This window comes from Odontesthes bonariensis, chromosome 2, assembly GCF_027942865.1.
Source record: "Odontesthes bonariensis isolate fOdoBon6 chromosome 2, fOdoBon6.hap1, whole genome shotgun sequence".
NCBI classification, from domain to species: domain Eukaryota; kingdom Metazoa; phylum Chordata; class Actinopteri; order Atheriniformes; family Atherinopsidae; genus Odontesthes; species Odontesthes bonariensis.
In genome coordinates, this window is record NC_134507.1 from 604,071 (window position 1) to 627,966 (window position 23,896).

The 23,896-nt window shown below is 50.6% G+C and overlaps 2 protein-coding genes across 3 annotated transcripts in view; one reads left to right on the forward strand and one right to left on the reverse strand.

The window, feature by feature from the left end:
- LOC142388467 (uncharacterized) overlaps positions 1-10,074 on the forward strand; it is a 21,276-nt gene extending 11,202 nt beyond the window's left edge. For both annotated transcript variants that reach the window (XM_075473731.1, XM_075473740.1), the window contains exons 5-8: positions 6,770-7,084; positions 8,725-8,900; positions 9,658-9,777; positions 9,892-10,074. In XM_075473731.1, the coding sequence (XP_075329846.1) occupies positions 6,770-7,084; positions 8,725-8,900; positions 9,658-9,777; positions 9,892-9,922 (642 nt within the window). In that variant the 3' untranslated portion in view covers positions 9,923-10,074. The remainder of the gene's footprint in view (positions 1-6,769; positions 7,085-8,724; positions 8,901-9,657; positions 9,778-9,891) is intronic.
- Positions 10,075-10,183: 109 nt separating this feature from the next.
- Positions 10,184-23,812, reverse strand: apmap (adipocyte plasma membrane associated protein). The gene is made up of 9 exons (XM_075473782.1): positions 23,565-23,812; positions 21,865-21,981; positions 21,498-21,613; positions 21,290-21,382; positions 20,018-20,134; positions 19,040-19,214; positions 18,831-18,965; positions 17,690-17,882; positions 10,184-12,162 (listed from the first exon to the last, which is right to left on the reverse strand). Exons 1-9 carry the CDS (start codon positions 23,654-23,656, stop codon positions 11,953-11,955), a joined length of 1,248 nt encoding a protein of 415 aa, XP_075329897.1. The 5' UTR covers positions 23,657-23,812; the 3' UTR covers positions 10,184-11,952.
- Between the last annotated feature and the right edge of the window lie 84 nt (positions 23,813-23,896).

Sequence of the window (23,896 nt, forward strand, 5' to 3'; positions counted from 1 at the left end):
GATCTCTGGTCCTCTGGTCCTCTAGACCTTTGGTCCTCTGGTTCTCTGGTCCTCTAGACCTTTGGTCCTCTAGTTCTCTGGTCCTCTAGACCTTTGGTCCTCTGGATATCTGGTCCTCTAGACCTTTGGTCCTCTGGTCCTCTGGTCCTCTGGACTTTTGATCCTCTGGTCCTCTGGATCTCTGGTCCTCTGGTTCTCTGGTCCTCTGGTCCTCTAGACCTTTGGTCCTCTGGTCCTCTGGTCCTCTAGACCTTTGGTCCTCTGGTTCTCTGGTCCTCTAGACCTTTGGTCCTCTGGATCTCTGGTCCTCTAGACCTTTGGTCCTCTGGTCCTCTGGTCCTCTGGATCTCTGGTCCTCTGGATCTTTGGTCCTCTGGTCCTCTGGATCTCTGGTCCTCTGGATCTTTGGTCCTCAGGTCCTCTGGTCCTCTGGATCTCTGGACCTTTGGTCCTCTGGTCCTCTGGACCTTTGATCCTCTGGTCTTCTGGTCCTCTGGTTCTCTGGTCCTCTGGTTCTCTGGTTATCTAGTCCTCTGGTCCTTTGATCCTCTGGTTCTCTGGTCCTCTGGTTCTCTGGTCCTCTAGACCTTTGGTCCTCTGGTCCTCTGGACCTTTGATCCTCTGGTCTTCTGGTCCTCTGGATCTCTGGTCCTCTGGTTCTCTGGTCCTCTGGTTCTCCGGTCCTCTAGTCCTTTGGTCCTCTGGTTCTCTGGTCCTCTAGACCTTTGGTCCTCTGGTCCTCTAGACCTTTGGTCCTCTGGATCTCTGGTCCTCTGGACCTTTGGTCCTCTGGTCCGCTGGTCCTCTGGTCCTCTGGTCCTCTGGTCCTCTGGTCCTCTGGATCTTTGGTCCTCTGGATCTTTGGTCCTCTGGTCCTCTTGTCCTCTGGTCCTCTGGACTTTTGATCCTCTGGTCTTCTGGTCCTCTGGATCTCTGGTTCTCTGGTTCTCTGGTCCTCTGGTCCTCTGGATCTCTGGTCCTCTGGTTCTCTGGTCCTCTAGACCTTTGGTCCTCTGGTTCTCTGGTCCTCTAGACCTTTGGTCCTCAGGTTCTCTGGTCCTCTAGACCTTTGGTCCTCTGGATCTCTGGTCCTCTAGACCTTTGGTCCTCTGGGTCTTTGGCTCTTTGGATCTCTGGATCTCTGGTCCTCTGGATCTGTGGCTCTTTGGATCTCTGGATCTCTGGTCCTCTGGTCCTCTGGATCTTTGGTCCTCTGGATCTCTGGCTCTCTGGTCCTCTGGATCTTTGGTCCTCTGGTCCTCTGGTTCTCTGGTTATCTGGTCCTCTGGACCTTTGATCCTCTGGTCCTCTGGATCTTTGATCCTCTGGTCCTTTGGTCCTCTGGTTCTCTGGATCTCTGGTCCTCTGGTTCTCTGGTCCTCTGGATCTTTGGTCCTCTGGATCTCTGGCTCTCTGGTCCTCTGGATCTTTGGTCCTCTGGTCCTCTGGTTCTCTGGTTATCTGGTCCTCTGGACCTTTGATCCTCTGGTCCTCTGGATCTTTGATCCTCTGGTCCTTTGGTCCTCTGGTTCTCTGGATCTCTGGTCCTTTGGTCCTCTGGTTCTCTGGATCTTTGGTCCTCTGGTCCTCTGGTCCTCTGGTCCTCTGGTCCTCTGGACCTTTGATCCTCTGGTCCTCTGGATCTCTGGACCTCTGGTCCTCTGGTCCTCTGGATCTCTGGACCTTTGGTCCTCTGGTCCTCTGGACTTTTGGTCCTCTGGTCCTCTGGATCTTTGGTCCTCTGGTCCTCTGGTCCTCTGGTCCTCTGGTCCTCTGGTCCTCTGGATCTCTGGACCTTTGGTCCTCTGGTCCTCTGGACTTTTGGTCCTCTGGTCCTCTGGATCTTTGGTCCTCTGGTCCTCTGGACTTTTGGTCATCTGGTCCTCTGGATCTTTGGTCCTCTGGTCCTCTGGTCCTCTGGTCCTCTGGATCTCTGGTCCTCTGGTTCTCTGGTCCTCTAGACCTTTGATCATCTGGTCCTCTGGATCTCTGGTCCTCTGGTTCTCTGGTCCTCTAGACCTTTGGTCCTCTGGTTCTCTGGTCCTCTAGACCTTTGGTCCTCTGGGTCTTTGGCTCTTTGGATCTCTGGTCCTCTGGTCCTCTGGATCTTTGGTCCTCTGGATCTCTGGCTCTCTGGTCCTCTGGATCTTTGGTCCTCTGGTCCTCTGGTCCTCTGGTTCTCTGGTTATCTGGTCCTCTGGACCTTTGATCCTCTGGTCCTCTGGATCTTTGATCCTCTGGTCCTCTGGTTCTCTGGATCTCTGGTCCTCTGGTTCTCTGGTCCTCTGGTTCTCTGGATCTCTGGTTCTCTGGTCCTCTAGACCTTTGGTCCTCTGGTTCTCCGGTCCTCTAGACCTTTGGTCCTCTGGTTCTCCGGTCCTCTAGACCTTTGGTCCTCTGGTTTTCTGGTCCTCTAGCCCTTTGGTCCTCTGGTTCTCTGGTCCTCTGGTTCTCTGGTCCTCTAGTCCTCTGGTCCTCTGGTCCTCTGGTCCTCTGGTCCTCTGGTTCCCTGGTCCCCTGGTCCTCTGGTCCTCTGGTTCTCTGGTCCTCTGGTCCTCTGGTCCTCTGGACCTCTGGTCCTCTGGTCCTCTGGTCCTCTGGACCTCTGGTCCTCTGGTTCTCTGGTCCTCTGGTCCTCTGGTCCTCTGGTCCCCTGGTCCCCTGGTCCCTTGGTCCTCTGGTCCTCTGGTCCTCTGGTCCTCTGGACCTCTGGTCCTCTGGTCCTCTGGACCTCTGGTCCTCTGGTCCTCTGGTCCTCTGGTCCTCTGGTCCTCTGGTCCCCTGGTCCCCTGGTCCTCTGGTCCTCTGGTCCTCTGGTCCCCTGGTCCTCTGGTCCTCTGGTCCCCTGGTCCTCTGGTCCTCTGGTCCCTTGGTCCTCTGGTCCTCTGGTCCTCTGGTCCTCTGGTCCTCTGGTCCTCTGGACCTCTGGTCCTCTGGTCCTCTGGTCCCCTGGTCCTCTGGTCCTCTGGTCCCTTGGTCCTCTGGTCCTCTGGTCCTCTGGTCCTCTGGTCCTCTGGACCTCTGGTCCTCTGGTCCTCTGGTCCTCTGGTCCTCTGGTCCTCTGGACCTCTGGTCCTCTGGTCCTCTGGACCTCTGGTCCTCTGGTCCTCTGGTCCCTTGGTCCTCTGGTCCTCTGGTCCTCTGGTCCTCTGGTCCTCTGGTCCCCTGGTCCTCTGGTCCTCTGGTCCTCTGGTCCCCTGGTCCTCTGGTCCTCTGGTCCTCTGGATCTCTGGACCTTTGGTCCTCTGGTCCTCTGGACTTTTGGTCCTCTGGTCCTCTGGATCTTTGGTCCTCTGGTCCTCTGGACTTTTGGTCATCTGGTCCTCTGGATCTTTGGTCCTCTGGTCCTCTGGTCCTCTGGTCCTCTGGATCTCTGGTCCTCTGGTTCTCTGGTCCTCTAGACCTTTGATCATCTGGTCCTCTGGATCTCTGGTCCTCTGGTTCTCTGGTCCTCTAGACCTTTGGTCCTCTGGTTCTCTGGTCCTCTAGACCTTTGGTCCTCTGGGTCTTTGGCTCTTTGGATCTCTGGTCCTCTGGTCCTCTGGATCTTTGGTCCTCTGGATCTCTGGCTCTCTGGTCCTCTGGATCTTTGGTCCTCTGGTCCTCTGGTCCTCTGGTTCTCTGGTTATCTGGTCCTCTGGACCTTTGATCCTCTGGTCCTCTGGATCTTTGATCCTCTGGTCCTCTGGTTCTCTGGATCTCTGGTCCTCTGGTTCTCTGGTCCTCTGGTTCTCTGGATCTCTGGTTCTCTGGTCCTCTAGACCTTTGGTCCTCTGGTTCTCCGGTCCTCTAGACCTTTGGTCCTCTGGTTCTCCGGTCCTCTAGACCTTTGGTCCTCTGGTTTTCTGGTCCTCTAGCCCTTTGGTCCTCTGGTTCTCTGGTCCTCTGGTTCTCTGGTCCTCTAGTCCTCTGGTCCTCTGGTCCTCTGGTCCTCTGGTCCTCTGGTTCCCTGGTCCCCTGGTCCTCTGGTCCTCTGGTTCTCTGGTCCTCTGGTCCTCTGGTCCTCTGGACCTCTGGTCCTCTGGTCCTCTGGTCCTCTGGACCTCTGGTCCTCTGGTTCTCTGGTCCTCTGGTCCTCTGGTCCTCTGGTCCCCTGGTCCCCTGGTCCCTTGGTCCTCTGGTCCTCTGGTCCTCTGGTCCTCTGGACCTCTGGTCCTCTGGTCCTCTGGACCTCTGGTCCTCTGGTCCTCTGGTCCTCTGGTCCTCTGGTCCCCTGGTCCCCTGGTCCTCTGGTCCTCTGGTCCTCTGGTCCCCTGGTCCTCTGGTCCTCTGGTCCCCTGGTCCTCTGGTCCTCTGGTCCCTTGGTCCTCTGGTCCTCTGGTCCTCTGGTCCTCTGGTCCTCTGGTCCTCTGGACCTCTGGTCCTCTGGTCCTCTGGTCCCCTGGTCCTCTGGTCCTCTGGTCCCTTGGTCCTCTGGTCCTCTGGTCCTCTGGTCCTCTGGTCCTCTGGACCTCTGGTCCTCTGGTCCTCTGGTCCTCTGGTCCTCTGGTCCTCTGGACCTCTGGTCCTCTGGTCCTCTGGACCTCTGGTCCTCTGGTCCTCTGGTCCCTTGGTCCTCTGGTCCTCTGGTCCTCTGGTCCTCTGGTCCTCTGGTCCCCTGGTCCTCTGGTCCTCTGGTCCTCTGGTCCCCTGGTCCTCTGGTCCTCTGGTCCCTTGGTCCTCTGGTCCTCTGGTCCTCTGGTCCTCTGGTCCTCTGGCCCCCTGGTCCTCTGGTCCTCTGGTCCTCTGGTCCTCTGGTCCTCTGGTCCTCTGGTCCTCTGGTTCTCTGGTCTTCTGGTCTTCTGGTCCTCTGGTCCTCTGGACATTTGGATCTCTGGTCCTGCTGGTTCTTTATGTTTTTACCAAGCTGTCTTTACCTTTTCTGTCTCGTCTTTACCTGGAAGGTTCTTGTTCAGGTGTCTAAAACCGGTTCGTCTGATGGTTGGACAAAGACGTCCTCAGGACATTTATTGGGAGACAGACTCAGAGTTTTTCTGATGGACTTCAGGCTGAAGAACTTTCGCTCTGAGCTGGACATCATTGACCTCTGAAAGGACGTAAACTGACTTTTCTGACCTTCGTTTGTTTGTTTGTTTGTTGTTGTTTACATCAGCAGAGAAACCAAACAGAGAAATGTGTCCAGAGGCCATTCCTTCAGGGCAGCAGAATGTAGATAACAAGCCAGTTTTGAACCATTACGCTCAGCAGTTTACATTCAGTCAGTAACTACGGAAGCCCAGAGGCAATTATTTATTCTGATGCCGTTATTTTGATATATTGTAAGTTGATTTTTCTGTTATCTGGTGATCACAAGCTATTTTTCACATGATAATAAGTTTGTTTATCTAGAAATCTTCCTTTTGTTTTCTTGAGATCATGATCATATATCATGTGAAAACAGATTTTGATCTTTTTCTCTACACAAGTTCAGCGGTTCTTATTACAAAACGAGCCTCATCACTGAGATAATCAGGATCTCAGACAATGATTAAAGAAAAGCTGCTGTAAATAAAACAACACTTTATTCAAACACTGATGAAAATTAAATGTTTGTGTCTAAATGATGAGTTTTGCTGTCAGAAGTTTTGTTCTCTGAGTCGCAGAAGAGATTTTTGGGTTTTTGTTTGTGAAGATTCAGATTCAGATCAGCCTGAACTCAACAGCAGAACCTTCAGAGTTCTGGATGTTCTGCTGGGTTCTGAAGAAAGATGGCTGCATGTGTTCAGAGAACCTGAGCTCCGGAGAAGTTAAAGTGAGACTGTGGGAGGAGGTTACCTGATAAAAGTGTTTTACAGCTCACAGCAGAAGGAGAAGAAGAAGGAGGCAGGTTTATCTGTACGGCACGACTCAACTACAAGGTGCTTTACAGAGACATTAAAACAGTAGAAATAAAAAGCAGGATTTAAATTTTAAACAAAAAAGAAAGAAATAAGAACAATAGATAAAATCAGAAGATAAAATGTGATTAAGTTTGGAGCTTTATTCAGCTGAAAATAGGTGTGTCTTCAGCCTGGACTTAAACACACTGAGTGTTGCAGCTGATCTGAGGCTTTCTGGGAGTTTGTTCCAGACATGTGGAGCATAGAAGCTGAACGCAGCTCCTCCAGGTCTGGTTCTGACTCTGGGAACTGATAGAAGACCGGATCCAGATGAGCTGAGGGGTCTGGAGGGTTCATACTGGGTCAGGAGGTCCCTGATGGGTTCTGGTCCTGGTCCATTCAGAGCTTTATAGAGCAGCATCAGAACTTTAAAGTCTATCCTCTGATGGACAGGCAGCCGGTGTAGAGACCTCAGAGCTGGACTGATGGGTTCTGGTCCTGGTCCATTCAGAGCTTTATGTAAAGATGCTGTTACAGTAACCAAGCCGACTAAAGATGAATGCATGGACTAGTTTTTCCAGGTCCTGCTGACACATCAGATCCTTTAACCTTGATATATTCTTAAGGTGACAGTAGGCTGACTTTGTTACTGCCTTAATGTGTTTTTCCAAGTTTAGGTCTGAGTCCATCACTACACCCAGATTTCTGGCCTGGTTGGTAGTTTCTAGGTGTATAGATTGAAGTTCTGTGGTGACCTGTAATCGTTTCTCTTTGGCTCCAAAGACAATTACCTCAGTTTTGTTTTTGTTTAGCTGGAGAAAGTTGTGGCACATCCTGTCATTAATCTCCTCAATGCATTTACCAAGAGCCTGTACAGGGCCTCTGTCTCCTGGTGACATTGTAATATATATCTGCGTGTCATCTGCATAGCTGTGGTAGTTTATTCTGTTGTTTTTTATAATCTGTGCCAGTGGGAGCATGTAGATGTTAAACAGAAGAAGAAGAACCAGCAGCTGTGTGGGGCTGATCCGGTTCTGTTTGTTCTGGTTAACGAGGAGGAGGAGCCTGAACTGATGCGTCACCATCAGCTGTGTCAGAACCACAGGAAATGGTTCCACCAACAGGAAGTGACATCAGAGGCCTGCAGTGTGAGGAAATCATCGGCCTGCTGGAGCTCAGAGCTGCTCTGTGGTCAGAGTGTTGCTGCCTCACAGGAAACACAAACACAGACCGAAGGATGGCGCCGAACACGCTGCTGCTGCTCGTCTCTCTGCTCGCCGTCATGGGTAAGTCTGACCGTCGGGTTTCAGGCCTCTGTCCTCTTCAGCTTTAACTCTGTCCTCTGTCCTCTTCAGCTTTAACTCTGTCCTCTTCAGCTTTAACTCTGTCCTCTTCAGCTTTCACTCTGTCCTCTGTCCTCTTCAGCTTTAACTCTGTCCTCTTCAGCTTTCACTCTGTCCTCTGTCCTCTTCAGCTTTAACTCTGTCCTCTGTAGCTTTAACTCTGTCCTCTGTCCTCTTCAGCTTTAACTCTGTCCTCTGTCCTCTGTCCTCTTCAGCTTTAACTCTGTCCTCTGTCCTCTTCAGCTTTAACTCTGTCCTCTGTCCTCTTCAGCTTTAACTCTGTCCTCTGTCCTCTCAGGGACTCTGAAAGCTCTGCTGCTCAGGCCAAAATAAAATGGAGGAAGAGAAGAGGCCTGAAAAGCTGTGATGCAAACATGAAGCAGGTGGAACCTTCTCATGGTTCCTGCTGGTTCTGCTGTCAGAAAGCAGATCTGTCAGCAGAACCTTCATCACTTCAGACCTGAAAGGTTTAGCTCATGTTTGTTTAGTTAGTTTAGTGTATATTTTTGGTTGCGTCCCAGCTGACTCTCACTGTGTTGGCGCCCCCTGCTGGCTGCAGACGGCCTCAGAGGCCCTGGTGCTCCAGCTGTTTCAGCTCCTTCTTCTCCACCTGTTAAACCTGTTGGTGCCGGAGGCCCCGTCCTGCAGCTCAGAGCTTCTTCTCCACCTGTTGGCCCCGTCCTGCAGCTCAGTTTCTTCTTCTTCTTCTCCACCTGTTAAACCTGTTGGTGCCGGAGGCCCCGTCCTGCAGCTCAGAGCTTCTTCTTCTTCTCCACCTGTTGGCCCCGTCCTGCAGCTCAGTTTCTTCTTCTTCTTCTCCACCTGTTAAACCTGTTGGTGCCGGAGGCCCCGTCCTGCAGCTCAGAGCTTCTTCTTCTTCTCCACCTGTTGGCCCCGTCCTGCAGCTCAGAGCTTCTTCTTCTTCTCCACCTGTTGGCCCCGTCCTGCAGCTCAGAGCTTCTTCTTCTTCTCCACCTGTTGGCCCCGTCCTGCAGCTCAGAGCTTCTTCTTCTTCTTCTTCTCCACCTGTTGGCCCCGTCCTGCAGCTCAGAGCTTCTTCTTCTTCTCCACCTGTTGGCCCCGTCCTGCAGCTCAGAGCTTCTTCTTCTTCTTCTTCTCCACCTGTTGGCCCCGTCCTGCAGCTCAGAGCTTCTTCTTCTTCTCCACCTGTTGGCCCCGTCCTGCAGCTCAGAGCTTCTTCTTCTTCTCCACCTGTTGGCCCCGTCCTGCAGCTCAGAGCTTCTTCTTCTTCTCCACCTGTTGGCCCCGTCCTGCAGCTCAGTTTCTTCTTCTTCTTCTCCACCTGTTGGCCCCGTCCTGCAGCTCAGAGCTTCTTCTTCTTCTTCTCCACCTGTTGGCCCCGTCCTGCAGCTCAGAGCTTCTTCTTCTTCTCCACCTGTTGGCCCCGTCCTGCAGCTCAGTTTCTTCTTCTTCTTCTCCACCTGTTGGCCCCGTCCTGCAGCTCAGAGCTTCTTCTTCTTCTTCTCCACCTGTTGGCCCCGTCCTGCAGCTCAGAGCTTCTTCTTCTTCTCCACCTGTTGGCCCCGTCCTGCAGCTCAGAGTTTCTTCTTCTTCTCTTGCAGAGAGCTGGTCGGTGGCCGGCAGCCTCCGTGGCTCCTTGCCCGGGGCCCCTCACAACATCAGCACCGATGACCCCGTTCTCCAGAAGGTGGTCCTCGGTGCCGCCTCCTCCTTCAACAACCAATCGAATGACGCCTTCCTGTTCAGACCGTCGGCCGTGCGCAGAGCGCAGCAACAGGTACGACTCACCTGGAGCCCAGAGTCCTCCACTCACAGGCAGCAGGGCCACATTCACAGGCTGCATCACAGCAACATGTCCAGGAGTTCCAGAGAAAGCTTAAACTTACATTAATAAGGGCGTTGCTCAGGCTCACTGCTTTTTATCTCAGTAATACTGTCCACCCTGCCAGCTAAAGCTCTCCTGTACTCAGCCCTCAGAGGTGGTGTCAGACACAGATATCCGGCTGATCGTCTCCTTCACACCTGGAAAACCTGACGTTAGAACTGGGTTTCCCTTTAGGGCCCTCTGAGCTGGATGCTGATGTTATTCCAGCTGAACCTGAAGGAGCCGGTTTATTTAAGCTGATGTTAAACCTGCTGGAGGGTTTGGGTCTGAGTGGAAATGCTCTCACTGATGATTCAATGTCCAGAGGTTTTTAAGATGCAGATCTTTTTAAGTTTGTTTTTCCAAGTTTCTACTTGTACATGGAAAACCTTTGAGTTTATTTTCCTGGTTAAATGAAGGTTTGAATGAAACTGGACTTTACGCCCGTCTTCTGTGCACGTTTCTGTGAAAGCAAACCGATGTGGCGCAGCCCTGAACTCCGGCGTCTCAGCCCGAGTCGGACGCTGATACTTTTATGATTTCCAACCTTCTCTGGTGTTGCTTGAACACGTTTGATCAAACTTCACTCTGATTCTGACTCATTTTAGCTTTAATCCAGTTTTAGTCGCTTTGATACAGATTTCTGTCTCAACATGTCTCTGTGTGTCAGATCGTTGATGGGATCCGCTACATCGTGGATCTGGACATCTCCAGGACGGTGTGTCGGAAACGCAGCAACATCAGCGACCTGTCCAGCTGCGACTTCCAGCCCGCCGGTCCTCTGCGGCAGGTGAGTCTGAGGAAAACGTTTAAACTGTGGAAACGCTTCAGAATCAGAGTAAAGTTACGATAAATCCTCTGAGCTGCAGCTTCGGGTGTAACTCTGCTGCCTCGTGTTTTCCAGATGTTTCAGTGTCACCTGGAGGTTTGGCTGATTCCCTGGAAGCATCAGAGCAGAACTCTGGACTTACTCTGTAAACCTGCTGCAGAAACGTTGCTGCGACCGTCATCTGGGAGGATAAAGGCTGCCGATCGCTTCCATTGATTATCTGATCATTTCAGTTAATAAAAACCGTTCAGAACTCTGCAGCTTTTATTTCCACATGTTCAGTTTAAATCTGGAAACATTTCACATTATTAAGTGCAGAAAACCTCGAAGTTATTATAGAACTGATGAATGAATGAATTTAGTCACATTTCAAACAGTTTAAATCATGTTTTATTCAAAGTTAAACAGAAATGAAACAAACAGGCGACAGGTTCTTATTTAATAAAGAAGCTGAAAGTCAGCAATAATAACTCAGTTTCATCTGATCGGAGAGGAAAATCAGTGCAAAAACCTGATCAGAGTCAAAATTAATTTGGCACGTAAAAGAAACAGAAAACAAAAAGTTTCTTCTTCTCTGAACAAAATCAGCTGTTTTCTGCCCAGTTTAATCATCAAAAAAAACCACAAAAAAACGGAAACTTTTGGGACTAAACTTCTGAATCTGGTTCTGAAATAAATCCGGTTTGGACCAGAACTCGATGGGTTAACTCAGAACCTTTTGAGGTTTTATCTTCTTGTATCTTTAGATTCTTGAATGGAGAAAACGGTTAAATATGAATTAGTTTCAGGAGAGCAAAGCTGGACGGATCAGAGCGTCCTGATGAGGCTGAGAGCAGAGAAACCATGAAGCTTCTGGGCCGAGTTCGCCATGATTCAGAGCTGGAAAAATACTGATGCCGCCTTTTAACAGGAATAATGAGCCTCCTTCCCGAAATAAATGAAGGCAACATTTAACGTGTGAATATTCAGCTCCGTCTCACAGGAAAACAAGAAATAAAAAATCTGATTTCATAACGTTAAACAGCTCATTTATACCAACTAAGTAAGTCTGCGAGGAGTAAAACGCCAACGAAACAGCGCTTTAAAGTAAATCTGCTTCGAAATATTTGAACCCGCCGGACCTCCAAACGTGCACGCTCTCACCTGTTAAACGTGCAGCGACAGTCGGGTTGAAATGACGTTATTTTCGTGTCCAGTAGCACAAAAAACACGTTTCAGTTTTTCAGCTGTGAGACCGAGTTTGAACGTTAGATTTTTACCGTGTTTTTATGCTAACACATGCTAACGGTTAGTTAGATGTTTCTAATTTGGTTTTAAACAACATCTCATAAACTATCATCAGCAAAGAAGCACGATCGGGATCACAAGGTCAGGCTACAATGTTGTTTTCAGCAGTTAATGTTGAAATCATCTCAAATTTATCATTTTAATTTCCAGATTTATATTCTATTAAGTGGGAAATACTGTGAGTCATGCAAATCGAGCCGAGTGGAGCAGATTTGCGTGTTTAGATAATCCTCATTGATCGTATAAACGGCTCTTTATGCACTGCTCACTGATGGCTTCAGCTATATTTGCTCTGACCAAAGCAAACCAGCGTGTGGATGAGTTAGCTTCAGCTATCAGTTAGCGGCTCTGACCAAAGCAAACCAGCGTGTGGATGAGTTAGCTTCAGCTATCAGTTAGCGGCTCTGACCAAAGCAAACCAGCGTGTGGATGAGTTAGCTTCAGCTATCAGTTAGCGGCTCTGACCAAAGCAAACCAGCGTGGGGATGAGTTAGCTTCAGCTATCAGTTAGCGGCTCTGACCAAAGTAAACCAGCGTGTGGATGAGTTAGCTTCAGCTTTCTCTTTTCACAGCAGACTTTCTCAGTTTTTATCGAGAACTTTTAACCAAACAAAAATGTAAAACTTAAAAATATTGTACACGCAGAAACAAATTAAAGTAAAAATGTAAATTTACTGGACATTTGATATTTCATTCCCTGAGTGTTTTGATACTCAGTCCTACTACGGGAAGGTTATTTAAATCGAACTCCGGTCGTCCACCAATGTTTTTCTGTTTCCTGCCATGTTTCAGACCTTCGCTCACACCGAGTCACAAATATCCATCTGTGTGGGGGTCCCGTTGCCATGGTTACACCTTGTTTAGGTCAAGCTTGGCGATGTACGGCGAGCGGAAGGAGCCCAAGTACAGACTCCCATCATGCTCGTGGGCCTCGCTGACGTAGGCCGCCACCAGGCCGTTGGGGTCGTGGAAACTCCGTGTGCAGACACCGCCGTCATGGAGCTCCGCCACCAAACTGTACCGAGGGACGAACTTCATCAGCACATCCTGGCTGAAGAGCTGGAGACAAGGGTGGAGCAAGGGTGGAGCAAGGGTAGAGCAAGGGTGGAGCAAGGGTGGAGCAAGGGTAGAGCAAGGGTAGAGCAAGGGTGGAGCAAGGGTAGAGCAAGGGTGGAGCAAGGGTAGAGCAAGGGTGGAGCAAGGGTGGAGCAAAGGTAGAGCAAGGGTGGAGCAAGGGTGGAGCAAGGGTAGAGCAAGGGTGGAGCAAGGGTGGAGCAAGGGTGGAGCAAGGGTGGAATGGGTGGGAAGGAGAAGGAAGGAAGGTGAGGACAAAGGGACAGAAAGAGGAAAGAAGAAAAAGAATGATTTATCTTTGCAGCTAGAAGTTTATTTGTTTTTATGGCTGTTACTATGGAAACAACAGGGTGAAAGACTGTCTGTCGAGCGCTCAGATTACAACAAGGCAGGGCGCTTCATAAGTCCAATTCAAACCAATTAGTCCAATTCATTAAATTCCAAATTAGTCAAATTTTTACAGAACCAATTACAAAAGTTTCCTAGATAAGCCAACAGATTGAACTGAAGCTTCTCTCTGATCCAATCCCCCGTCCTGAGCTGCGACAGGAAGAAACCTCCATCAGAACCATAACAAGGATGGCTGCCCGGCCATCTGCCTGGACCAGCTGGGGGCTGAGAGGACCTGGTCTGAGCACAGAACCCTGAGGAACTCCATGACTTACTCCGGTGTGTGAGGAAGATTTGTTCCGGACACCAGGCAGTCCTAACCTGTGGATACCAGGCAGTCCTAACCTGTGGACACCAGGCAGTCCTAACCTGTGGACACCAGGCAGTCCTAACCTGTGGATACCAGGCAGTCCTAACCTGTGTACACCAGGCAGTCCTAACCTGTGGATACCAGGCAGTCCTAACCTGTGGACACCCGGCAGTCCTAACCTGTGGATACCAGGCAGTCCTAACCTGTGGACACCCGGCAGTCCAAACCTGTGGACACCCGGCAGTCCTAACCTGTGGACACCAGGCAGTCCTAACCTGTGGACACCCGGCAGTCCTAACCTGTGGACACCCGGCAGTCCAAACCTGTGGACACCCGGCAGTCCTAACCTGTGGACACCAGGCAGTCCTAACCTGTGGACACCAGGCAGTCCTAACCTGTGGACACCAGGCAGTCCTAACCTGTGGACACCCGGCAGTCCTAACCTGTGGACACCCGGCAGTCCAAACCTGTGGACACCCGGCAGTCCTAACCTGTTGACACCAGGCACTCCTAACCTGTGGACACCCAGCAGTCCTAACCTGTGGACACCAGGTAGTCCTAACCTGTGGATACCAGGCAGTCCTAACCTGTGGATACCAGGCAGTCCTAACCTGTGTACACCAGGCAGTCCTAACCTGTGGACACCAGGCAGTCCTAACCTGTGGATACCAGGCAGTCCTAACCTGTGTACACCAGGCAGTCCTAACCTGTGTACACCAGGCAGTCCTAACCTGTGTACACCAGGCAGTCCTAACCTGTGGACACCCGGCAGTCCTAACCTGTGGACACCAGGCAGTCCTAACCTGTGGATACCAGGCAGTCCTAACCTGTGGATACCAGGCAGTCCTAACCTGTGGATACCAGGCAGTCCTAACCTGTGGACACCAGGCAGTCCTAACCTGTGGACACCAGGCAGTCCTAACCTGTGGACACCAGGCAGTCCTAACCTGTGGACACCAGGCAGTCCTAACCTGTGTACACCAGGCAGTCCTAATCTGTGTACACCAGGCAGTCCTAACCTGTGGACACCAGGCAGTCCTAACCTGTGGACACCCGGCAGTCCTAACCTGTGGATACCAGGCAGTCCTAACCTGTGGACACCCGGCAGTCCTAACCTGTGGACACCAGGCAGTCCTAACCTGTGGATACCAGGCAGTCCTAACCTGTGGACACCCGGCAGTCCTAACCTGTGGACACCAGGCAGTCCTAACCTGTGGATACCAGGCAGTCCTAACCTGTGGACACCAGGCAGTCCTAACCTGTGGATACCAGGCAGTCCTAACCTGTGGACACCCGGCAGTCCTAACCTGTGGACACCAGGCAGTCCTAACCTGTGGATACCAGGCAGTCCTAACCTGTGGACACCCGGCAGTCCTAACCTGTGGATACCAGGCAGTCCTAACCTGTGGACACCCGGCAGTCCTAACCTGTGGATACCAGGCAGTCCTAACCTGTGGACACCAGGCAGTCCTAACCTGTGGATACCAGGCAGTCCTAACCTGTGGACACCAGGCAGTCCTAACCTGTGGACACCAGGCAGTCCTAACCTGTGGATACCAGGCAGTCCTAACCTGTGGACACCAGGCAGTCCTAACCTGTGGACACCCGGCAGTCCAAACCTGTGGACACCCGGCAGTCCTAACCTGTTGACACCAGGCACTCCTAACCTGTGGACACCCAGCAGTCCTAACCTGTGGACACCAGGTAGTCCTAACCTGTGGATACCAGGCAGTCCTAACCTGTGGATACCAGGCAGTCCTAACCTGTGTACACCAGGCAGTCCTAACCTGTGGACACCAGGCAGTCCTAACCTGTGGATACCAGGCAGTCCTAACCTGTGTACACCAGGCAGTCCTAACCTGTGTACACCAGGCAGTCCTAACCTGTGTACACCAGGCAGTCCTAACCTGTGTACACCAGGCAGTCCTAACCTGTGGACACCAGGCAGTCCTAACCTGTGGACACCAGGCAGTCCTAACCTGTGTACACCAGGCAGTCCTAACCTGTGGACACCCGGCAGTCCTAACCTGTGGACACCAGGCAGTCCTAACCTGTGGATACCAGGCAGTCCTAACCTGTGGATACCAGGCAGTCCTAACCTGTGGATACCAGGCAGTCCTAACCTGTGGACACCAGGCAGTCCTAACCTGTGGATACCAGGCAGTCCTAACCTGTGGACACCCGGCAGTCCTAACCTGTGGACACCAGGCAGTCCTAACCTGTGGATACCAGGCAGTCCTAACCTGTGGATACCAGGCAGTCCTAACCTGTGGATACCAGGCAGTCCTAACCTGTGGACACCAGGCAGTCCTAACCTGTGGACACCAGGCAGTCCTAACCTGTGGACACCAGGCAGTCCTAACCTGTGGACACCAGGCAGTCCTAACCTGTGTACACCAGGCAGTCCTAATCTGTGTACACCAGGCAGTCCTAACCTGTGGACACCAGGCAGTCCTAACCTGTGGACACCCGGCAGTCCTAACCTGTGGATACCAGGCAGTCCTAACCTGTGGACACCCGGCAGTCCTAACCTGTGGACACCAGGCAGTCCTAACCTGTGGATACCAGGCAGTCCTAACCTGTGGACACCCGGCAGTCCTAACCTGTGGACACCAGGCAGTCCTAACCTGTGGATACCAGGCAGTCCTAACCTGTGGACACCAGGCAGTCCTAACCTGTGGATACCAGGCAGTCCTAACCTGTGGACACCCGGCAGTCCTAACCTGTGGACACCAGGCAGTCCTAACCTGTGGATACCAGGCAGTCCTAACCTGTGGACACCCGGCAGTCCTAACCTGTGGATACCAGGCAGTCCTAACCTGTGGACACCCGGCAGTCCTAACCTGTGGATACCAGGCAGTCCTAACCTGTGGACACCAGGCAGTCCTAACCTGTGGATACCAGGCAGTCCTAACCTGTGGACACCAGGCAGTCCTAACCTGTGGACACCAGGCAGTCCTAACCTGTGGATACCAGGCAGTCCTAACCTGTGGACACCAGGCAGTCCTAACCTGTGGATACCAGGCAGTCCTAACCTGTGGACACCAGGCAGTCCTAACCTGTGGATACCAGGCAGTCCTAACCTGTGGACACCAGGCAGTCCTAACCTGTATACACCAGGCAGTCCTAACCTGTGGACACCAGGCAGTCCTAACCTGTGGATACCAGGCAGTCCTAACCTGTGGACACCAGGCAGTCCTAACCTGTATACACCAGGCAGTCCTAACCTGTATACACCAGGCAGTCCTAACCTGTGGACACCAGGCAGTCCTAACCTGTGGATACCAGGCAGTCCTAACCTGTGGACACCAGGCAGTCCTAACCTGTGGATACCAGGCAGTCCTAACCTGTGGACACCAGGCAGTCCTAATCTGTGGACACCCGGCAGTCCTAACCTGTAGACACCAGGCAGTCCTAACCTGTGGATACCAGGCAGTCCTAACCTGTATACACCAGGCAGTCCTAACCTGTATACACCAGGCAGTCCTAACCTGTAGATACCAGGCAGTCCTAACCTGTGGACACCAGGCAGTCCTAACCTGTATACACCAGGCAGTCCTAACCTGTATACACCAGGCAGTCCTAACCTGTGGACACCAGGCAGTCCTAACCTGTGGATACCAGGCAGTCCTAACCTGTGGACACCAGGCAGTCCTAACCTGTGGATACCAGGCAGTCCTAACCTGTGGACACCAGGCAGTCCTAACCTGTGGATACCAGGCAGTCCTAACCTGTGGACACCAGGCAGTCCTAATCTGTGGACACCCGGCAGTCCTAACCTGTAGACACCAGGCAGTCCTAACCTGTGGATACCAGGCAGTCCTAACCTGTATACACCAGGCAGTCCTAACCTGTATACACCAGGCAGTCCTAACCTGTAGATACCAGGCAGTCCTAACCTGTGGACACCAGGCAGTCCTAACCTGTATACACCAGGCAGTCCTAACCTGTATACACCAGGCAGTCCTAACCTGTGGACACCAGGCAGTCCTAACCTGTGGATACCAGGCAGTCCTAACCTGTGGACACCAGGCAGTCCTAACCTGTGGATACCAGGCAGTCCTAACCTGTGGACACCAGGCAGTCCTAACCTGTGGATACCAGGCAGTCCTAACCTGTGGTTACCAGGCAGTCCTAACCTGTGGACACCAGGCAGTCCTAACCTGTGGACACCAGGCAGTCCTAACCTGTGGACACCAGGCAGTCCTAACCTGTGTACACCAGGCAGTCCTAATCTGTGGACACCCGGCAGTCCTAACCTGTGGATACCAGGCAGTCCTAACCTGTGGACACCAGGCAGTCCTAACCTGTGTACACCCGGCAGTCCTAACCTGTGGATACCAGGCAGTCCTAACCTGTGGATACCAGGCAGTCCTAACCTGTGGACACCAGGCAGTCCTAACCTGTGTACACCCGGCAGTCCTAACCTGTGGACACCCGGCAGTCCTAATCCGGTCCCGGTCGGCACAGACCCCCTGCAGTGGGTTGGTTCCTCTCTGAACTCCTAGGAGCTGCTGTTCTTCATACATTTTCTTCTCTGCTTACACTTTGAAAAGTTTCTTTAATGTCTCAGAAGCTGTGAAACTGAGTTTGTGACTGAGGTTATCAGGATATCTTTGTTATCCTCAGGGGGCAAACAGACATGTTCTCACACAGAACAGCATAGAAACAGCTAAACACCATAAAACCATAATAAATAATGCCGAAAATCTGATGTGACTTCCCTCGTGTCCTGTGTGAACTCCTTCCTTTTAAAACATGCAGCCGGGCGGAGCTAAAAGCAGAAAGAAGAATAAATCTGACGGTTTTTACCTTGAAAATGAGCTTTTTGATCCAGGGTCTCTGGGACAGGAAGTCCAGCATTGAAAAGCCGGGGTTGGGTCTCACCGCGGACATGGCCACCCAGTAGCCTCCAGTGGAGCTGGGACGGATGTTGTCAGGGAAACCGGGCAGGTTGTCCACGAAGGTGTCCATCCCCCCTTTATTCAGGCCGGCCACGTGGACTCTGGGACAGAAACACAAAGCGACTGTGGACATGGTTCCACCAGCTACCAGACTTTCAGACACTTTAAGCCTTATTTGTGTGTCACAGAGAAATAAATGCTCAGGAGCTCCAACATGTCCTTCAGGAACAGAAAGGGAACCGGTCCTGTGTGCTCGGTAACCCAAGCAGAAGGGTTACAGGATCACCTCGATGTCCTCACAAAGACAGACATGTTCCCATCCACACACACGCTGAGGAATCCGTTTCCATGGTAACTGAGGGCAGTTATATGACATCCTACATGGACCACAGGTGAGCCCTTAAGGCTGAGTTATACTTCTTTTAACTGCCCTTGCGCTTGCGTCTTGCGCGTATGTTAATGGCTCGAGACGTTTATACTTCATTTTGCTTTGTCGGCGGTTGCGTGTGCTGCGTGGCGATTCACCGCCAGGACTGTAGGTGGAGTAGCGGGTTTTTTCAATGACAAGCCTACTACGATGAAAGGAAATTCACCGCCAGGACCTCTTCGGCAAGTCTCTCTTCCATAGATCTCTTCGACTGGATTCATGCTTCTTCTTCTTCTTGTAAATAGCCGGTATTTTGTCAGATTTTCAACACCTTGGGGGTCTAAACGACTACTTTCTCGCCTGAAAATGTTTCAAATGTTGCTAAAGTTATATATTTACAGAGTTTATAGCTAAGGGAAATCAGCTTTTCAGGCCGGCTGATTTCGGCTCGGGCAGGAGTGAAGTGCACTGTGTGTAAACGCTCTGCATACTGTCAGATCGATCAAGTAGTAGGCGGTTTCGACCACAGCCAGTGGCTTGTGCTTGCGTCTTGCGTGAAGTTTAGAAAATTGAGGTGACACACGCAAGCACGCAAGGGGGGGCTTGCAACCGCGCAAGGGCTTGCGTTGCGTCTTGCGTCTTGTGTTGCGTCTTGCGTTACCGACTATAAACCAGGCTTTACCTGCGGATCCGGGCCATGGTGGTCTCTGCCACCAGCACCGACTCCTCGTCCGGCAGCAGCTGGATGCCGTTGGGGAACCGCAGGTTCTCCATGACGACGGTCAGCTCCCGGGTCTCCGTGTCCAGCTCCAACACCCTGAGACAACACAAACCGGGTCAGTCAATGTGCAGTCCTGACGCTGGTCCTGGTTCAGAGGTGAGGTGTCCTACCGTCCGTCGGCCGTGGCCTCCATGATCAGGTGCAGGTAGTCCCTGCGCTGCCACCTGCTGCTGGAGTCGGTGAAGTACAGCTTCTTTCCGTCCTGCGTCACCGCCACGTCGTTAATGAACGACAGCCGCCTGCCGGCGACCAGCTGACCGCCCGCCACCAGCCGGGTGGCCTCACCTGCAGAGGGAAAACACAGCAGGTCCGAGAGGTGGGAGCAGCGGCAGGGGGGCGCAGCGCTCTCAGACAGTGTTGCATTCTGGGTCGTCTGTGGCTAACGAGTTTGTTTGAGCTAACGAGCTGGTTTGAGCTAACGAGCTGGTTTGAGCTAACGAGCTGGTTTGAGCTAACAAGCTGGTTTGAGCTAACATGTTGGTTTGAGCTAACGAGTTGGTTTTGTGCTAACGAGTTTGTTTGAGCTAACGAGCTGGTTTGAGCTAACGAGCTGGTTTGAGCTAACATGTTGGTTTAAACTAACATGTTGGTTTGAGCTAACGAGCTGGTTTGAGCTAACGACCTGGTTTGAGCTAACATGTTGGTTTAAACTAACATGTTGGTTTGAACTAACGAGCTGGTTTTGCGCTAACGAGTTTGTTTTAGCTAACGAGCTGGTTTGAGCTAACATGTTGGTTTGAACTAACGAGCTGGTTTGAGCTAACATGTTGGTTTGAGCTAACGAGCTTGTTTGAGCTAACGAGCTGGTTTGAGCTAACATGTTGGTTTGAACTAACATGTTGGTTTGAACTAATGAGCTGGTTTGAGCTAACATGTTGGTTTGAGCTAACGAGCTTGTTTGAGCTAACGAGCTGGTTTGAGCTAACATGTTGGTTTGAACTAACATGTTGGTTTGAACTAACATGTTGGTTTGAACTAATGAGCTGGTTTGAGCTAATATGTTGGTTTGAGCTAACGAGCTGGTTTGAGCAGCAGGAGGTTCTGAAAGAAATAAAAGCAGGAGGCAGGTATGTGAGGGATGGACTCACCTGTGGTGGGGTTGACCTCGAACAGCCCCAGGTAAGCATCGGCCACAAACAGAGTCCCGTTGGGCCCCACCCGGATCCCCAGAGGCCTCCCGCAGCTGGACTCCTCGTCTCTGGAGCCTGCAGAGCGTCAGAGACCCGGGAATTACATTTCAGTCCAAAGACTTTAAATTCATCCAATCAGAGCCCAGCAGGGACAGCTGACTTTAAATTCATCCAATCAGAGCCCAGCAGGGACAGCTGACTTTAAATTAATCCAATCAGAGCCCAGCAGGGACAGTTGATTTTAAATTCATCCAATCAGAGCCCAGCAGGGACAGCTGACATTAAATTCATCCAATCAGAGCCCAGCAGGGACAGTTGATTTTAAATTCATCCAATCAGAGCCCAGCAGGGACAGCTGACATTAAATTCATCCAATCAGAGCCCAGCAGGGACAGCTGATTTTAAATTCATCCAATCAGAGCCCAGCAGGGACAGCTGACTTTAAATTCATCCAATCAGAGCCCAGATAAGGAAGAACAGGAAGTTAAAAACTCTTTGAAACTGTAACTTTAAGCAGAAGCTGAAATGTCAACATGTTGAACTTCCTGAGAACAGAAACCAGTCAGACTGAGAAACTTCCAGCTGTCATGTTGAGCTCAATCAGAGGTCAAAGGTTAAAAATGAAACCCGACACCTCAGAGGGCGTTTTGTTGCTCAACACAAACCAACTGTCAGCCTGAAGGTTGCATCAGCGTCAGACTGAGAAACGTGAAGCAACAGCAAACACACATCAGGAACCTGTTGCTCAACGGCACGCTGGTTCATGTCGCTCAGTCACATCAAACTCATCTGAAGCTGCTTTTCTGTCCGACTTTCACTGAGTTCAGAGTCAAGATGCTTAAAAAAGAAAAAAGTGGAGCTTTGTTTCTTCAATGTTTTAGTTTTTACTTTAAAGTCTAAAACTAAAGTTGTTTAAACTCAACTTTTAACTCGACTGATCCTAAGTTAGTCATTTAATGTTAACTGTCGCCGCTCTGCTCTGATTGGATGAGATAAAGGTCAACTGTCACTGCTTGTCTCTGATTATCCCTAGAACTGCTCTGTGTGCAGGATGGTGGGCGGTGCCTAATCAGGCGCTGCTGACCAATCACAGCAGACTTTAGAGAAGGGAATCAGGAGCAACATTTAAACCTGAACTTGAACTGAACTCACAGCCAAGAAGCTAAAACTTTTAAACCTTTTTGGAACTATGAACACAAACTGAATCCGTGTTCGGGGTTTTTTTCTCACCACACGGCTGCTTTCCCAGTCTGGTCACCGTGGCGATTCTTCGACCAATCAGCTTCACGATTTTGCCGTCAGCTGTTCCAGAGAAGAACACATCTGCACACAAAGAGACGAACATCTGTCAGCTCTTTGTTTCGGGTTGATGATGATGATGATGATGATGATGATGATGATGATGATGATGATGATGTAACCGATACGACTGACTGACCTCCGATGTTGGCGATGGACTCGGGTCCGATGAGCTGGTCCTCAAAGAGTCTCTGGGCCTCTCGAAGCTTCAGGTTGGGCTCCCAGCAGCCCTTCATCAGCGGGGGCTCCTTCAGACTGCAGCCAGCAGGGGGCAGCAGATTTATTTATTTACACTTTAAAGGTCAAATTTATCTACAAACGATGTCGAACACGGATTGATATGAATTCAGATTAAAGGAATGACAGAACGTTAAAATACGACAATACTCAGTATTTTAATATATTAAAATACTAATCTGGTGTTTTAAACATTAAACTGAAGGAAGAACACAGAGAGGAACCTCAGCTGGTGTTTTAAACATTAAACTGAAGGATAGGAACCTCACCTGAACACCTCGGGGTGGATGGGAGACTCCAGGATGAGGATGATGACGAGCAGAAGAAGAAGCAGAAAGCCTCCCAGAGACAGCAGGGTCACCTGGAACACCTTCCCGCTGTAGGTGCTGACAGAAGACACACAGAGACAGACGGTTCTGAGGAGTTCCTCAGGGCTCCATCCTGGGGCCCCTCACTTTCACAGCTTTCTCTCACTGCTCTAACATGTAAAATGCTCCTGAAGTTAAAAAACAAATGCTGAGTTCTTCTTTAAACTGATGGACTGAGCACCAGAAATACATCAAGAAAACATTTAAACGATGAATATTAGTCTAAATGATTCATAAAAGTCACTGAAACATGCCAAACAAATCTATAATCAGTTCAATAATGAACCGGTGGCTTAATTTACGGTCATGTGACTAACCTGTTCAGACGGACATGTCTATAATCAGCTGGTTCTATAGTCAGCTGGTTCTATAATCAGCTGGTTCTATAGTCAGCTGGTTCTATAGTCAGCTGGTTCTATAATCAGCTGGTTCTATAGTCAGCTGGTTCTATAGTCAGCTGGTTCTATAATCAGCTGGTTCTATAATCAGCTGGTTCTATAGTCAGCTGGTTCTATAATCAGCTGGTTCTATAGTCAGCTGGTTCTATAATCAGCTGGTTCTATAGTCAGCTGGTTCTATAGTCAGCTGGTTCTATAATCAGCTGGTTCTATAATCAGCTGGTTCTATAGTCAGCTGGTTCTATAATCAGCTGGTTCTATAATCAGCTGGTTCTATAATCAGCTGGTTCTATAGTCAGCTGGTTCTATAATCAGCTGGTTCTATAATCAGCTGGTTCTATAGTCAGCTGGTTCTATAATCAGCTGGTTCTATAGTCAGCTGGTTCTATAATCAGCTGGTTCTATAGTCAGCTGGTTCTATCATCAGCTGGTTTTATAATCAGCTGGTTCTGATCTATAATCAGCTGGTTTTATAATCAGCTGGTTCTGATCTATAATCAGCTGGTTCTATAATCAGCTGGTTCTATAATCAGCTGGTTTTATAATCAGCTGGTTCTGATCTATAATCAGCTGGTTCTATAATCAGCTGGTTCTATAATCAGCTGGTTCTGATCTATAATCAGCTGGTTCTATAGTCAGCTGGTTCTATAGTCAGCTGGTTCTATAGTCAGATGGTTCTATAGTCAGCTGGTTCTATAATCAGCTGGTTCTATCATCAGCTGGTTCTATAGTCAGCTGGTTCTATAGTCAGCTGGTTCTACAATCAGCTGGTTTTATAATCAGCTGGTTCTGATCTATAATCAGCTGGTTCTATAGTCAGCTGGTTCTACAATCAGCTGGTTCTGATCTATAATCAGCTGGTTCTATAATCAGCTGGTTCTATAGTCAGCTGGTTCTACAATCAGCTGGTTCTGATCTATAATCAGCTGGTTCTATAATCAGCTGGTTCTATAGTCAGCTGGTTCTACAATCAGCTGGTTCTATAGTCAGCTGGTTCTGATCTATAATCAGCTGGTTCTATAATCAGCTGGTTCTGATCTATAATCAGCTGGTTCTATAATCAGCTGGTTCTGATCTATAATCAGCTGGTTCTATAGTCAGGTGGTTCTGATGGTACCGGCCACCCTGCCTCTCAGGTGTGCCGGTTCTGGGTTCCCCTCCCGGGATGCGGGTCAGAACGGGGCCCGGTTCCGCGTCTCTTACCCGGATCCCTTGTGTCGGCGCTCCGGCAGCTCGTCGGTGATGATCTGCGGTCTCTGCAGCCTCCGGTACCGGAGCCCCGCAGACTCGTTCATGCTGGCCTGGGCGGTGGACCCGGGTGGGTTCGGCTGGTCTGCTGAGAATGGAGCGGCTCGCAGGGAGGTTCAGAACCCGTTCAGAAGCCGTTCAGACCCGATCAGAACCTGTTCAGAGGAGCAGACACGATCCGCAGCTGCGACCTCAGAGTACAGCGCTGACAGCGTGACGTCACTTCCGGGGTAAACATTTGAAAAACAAACATTAAAAAATGAAAATAAACTACAAATAAAAAGAAG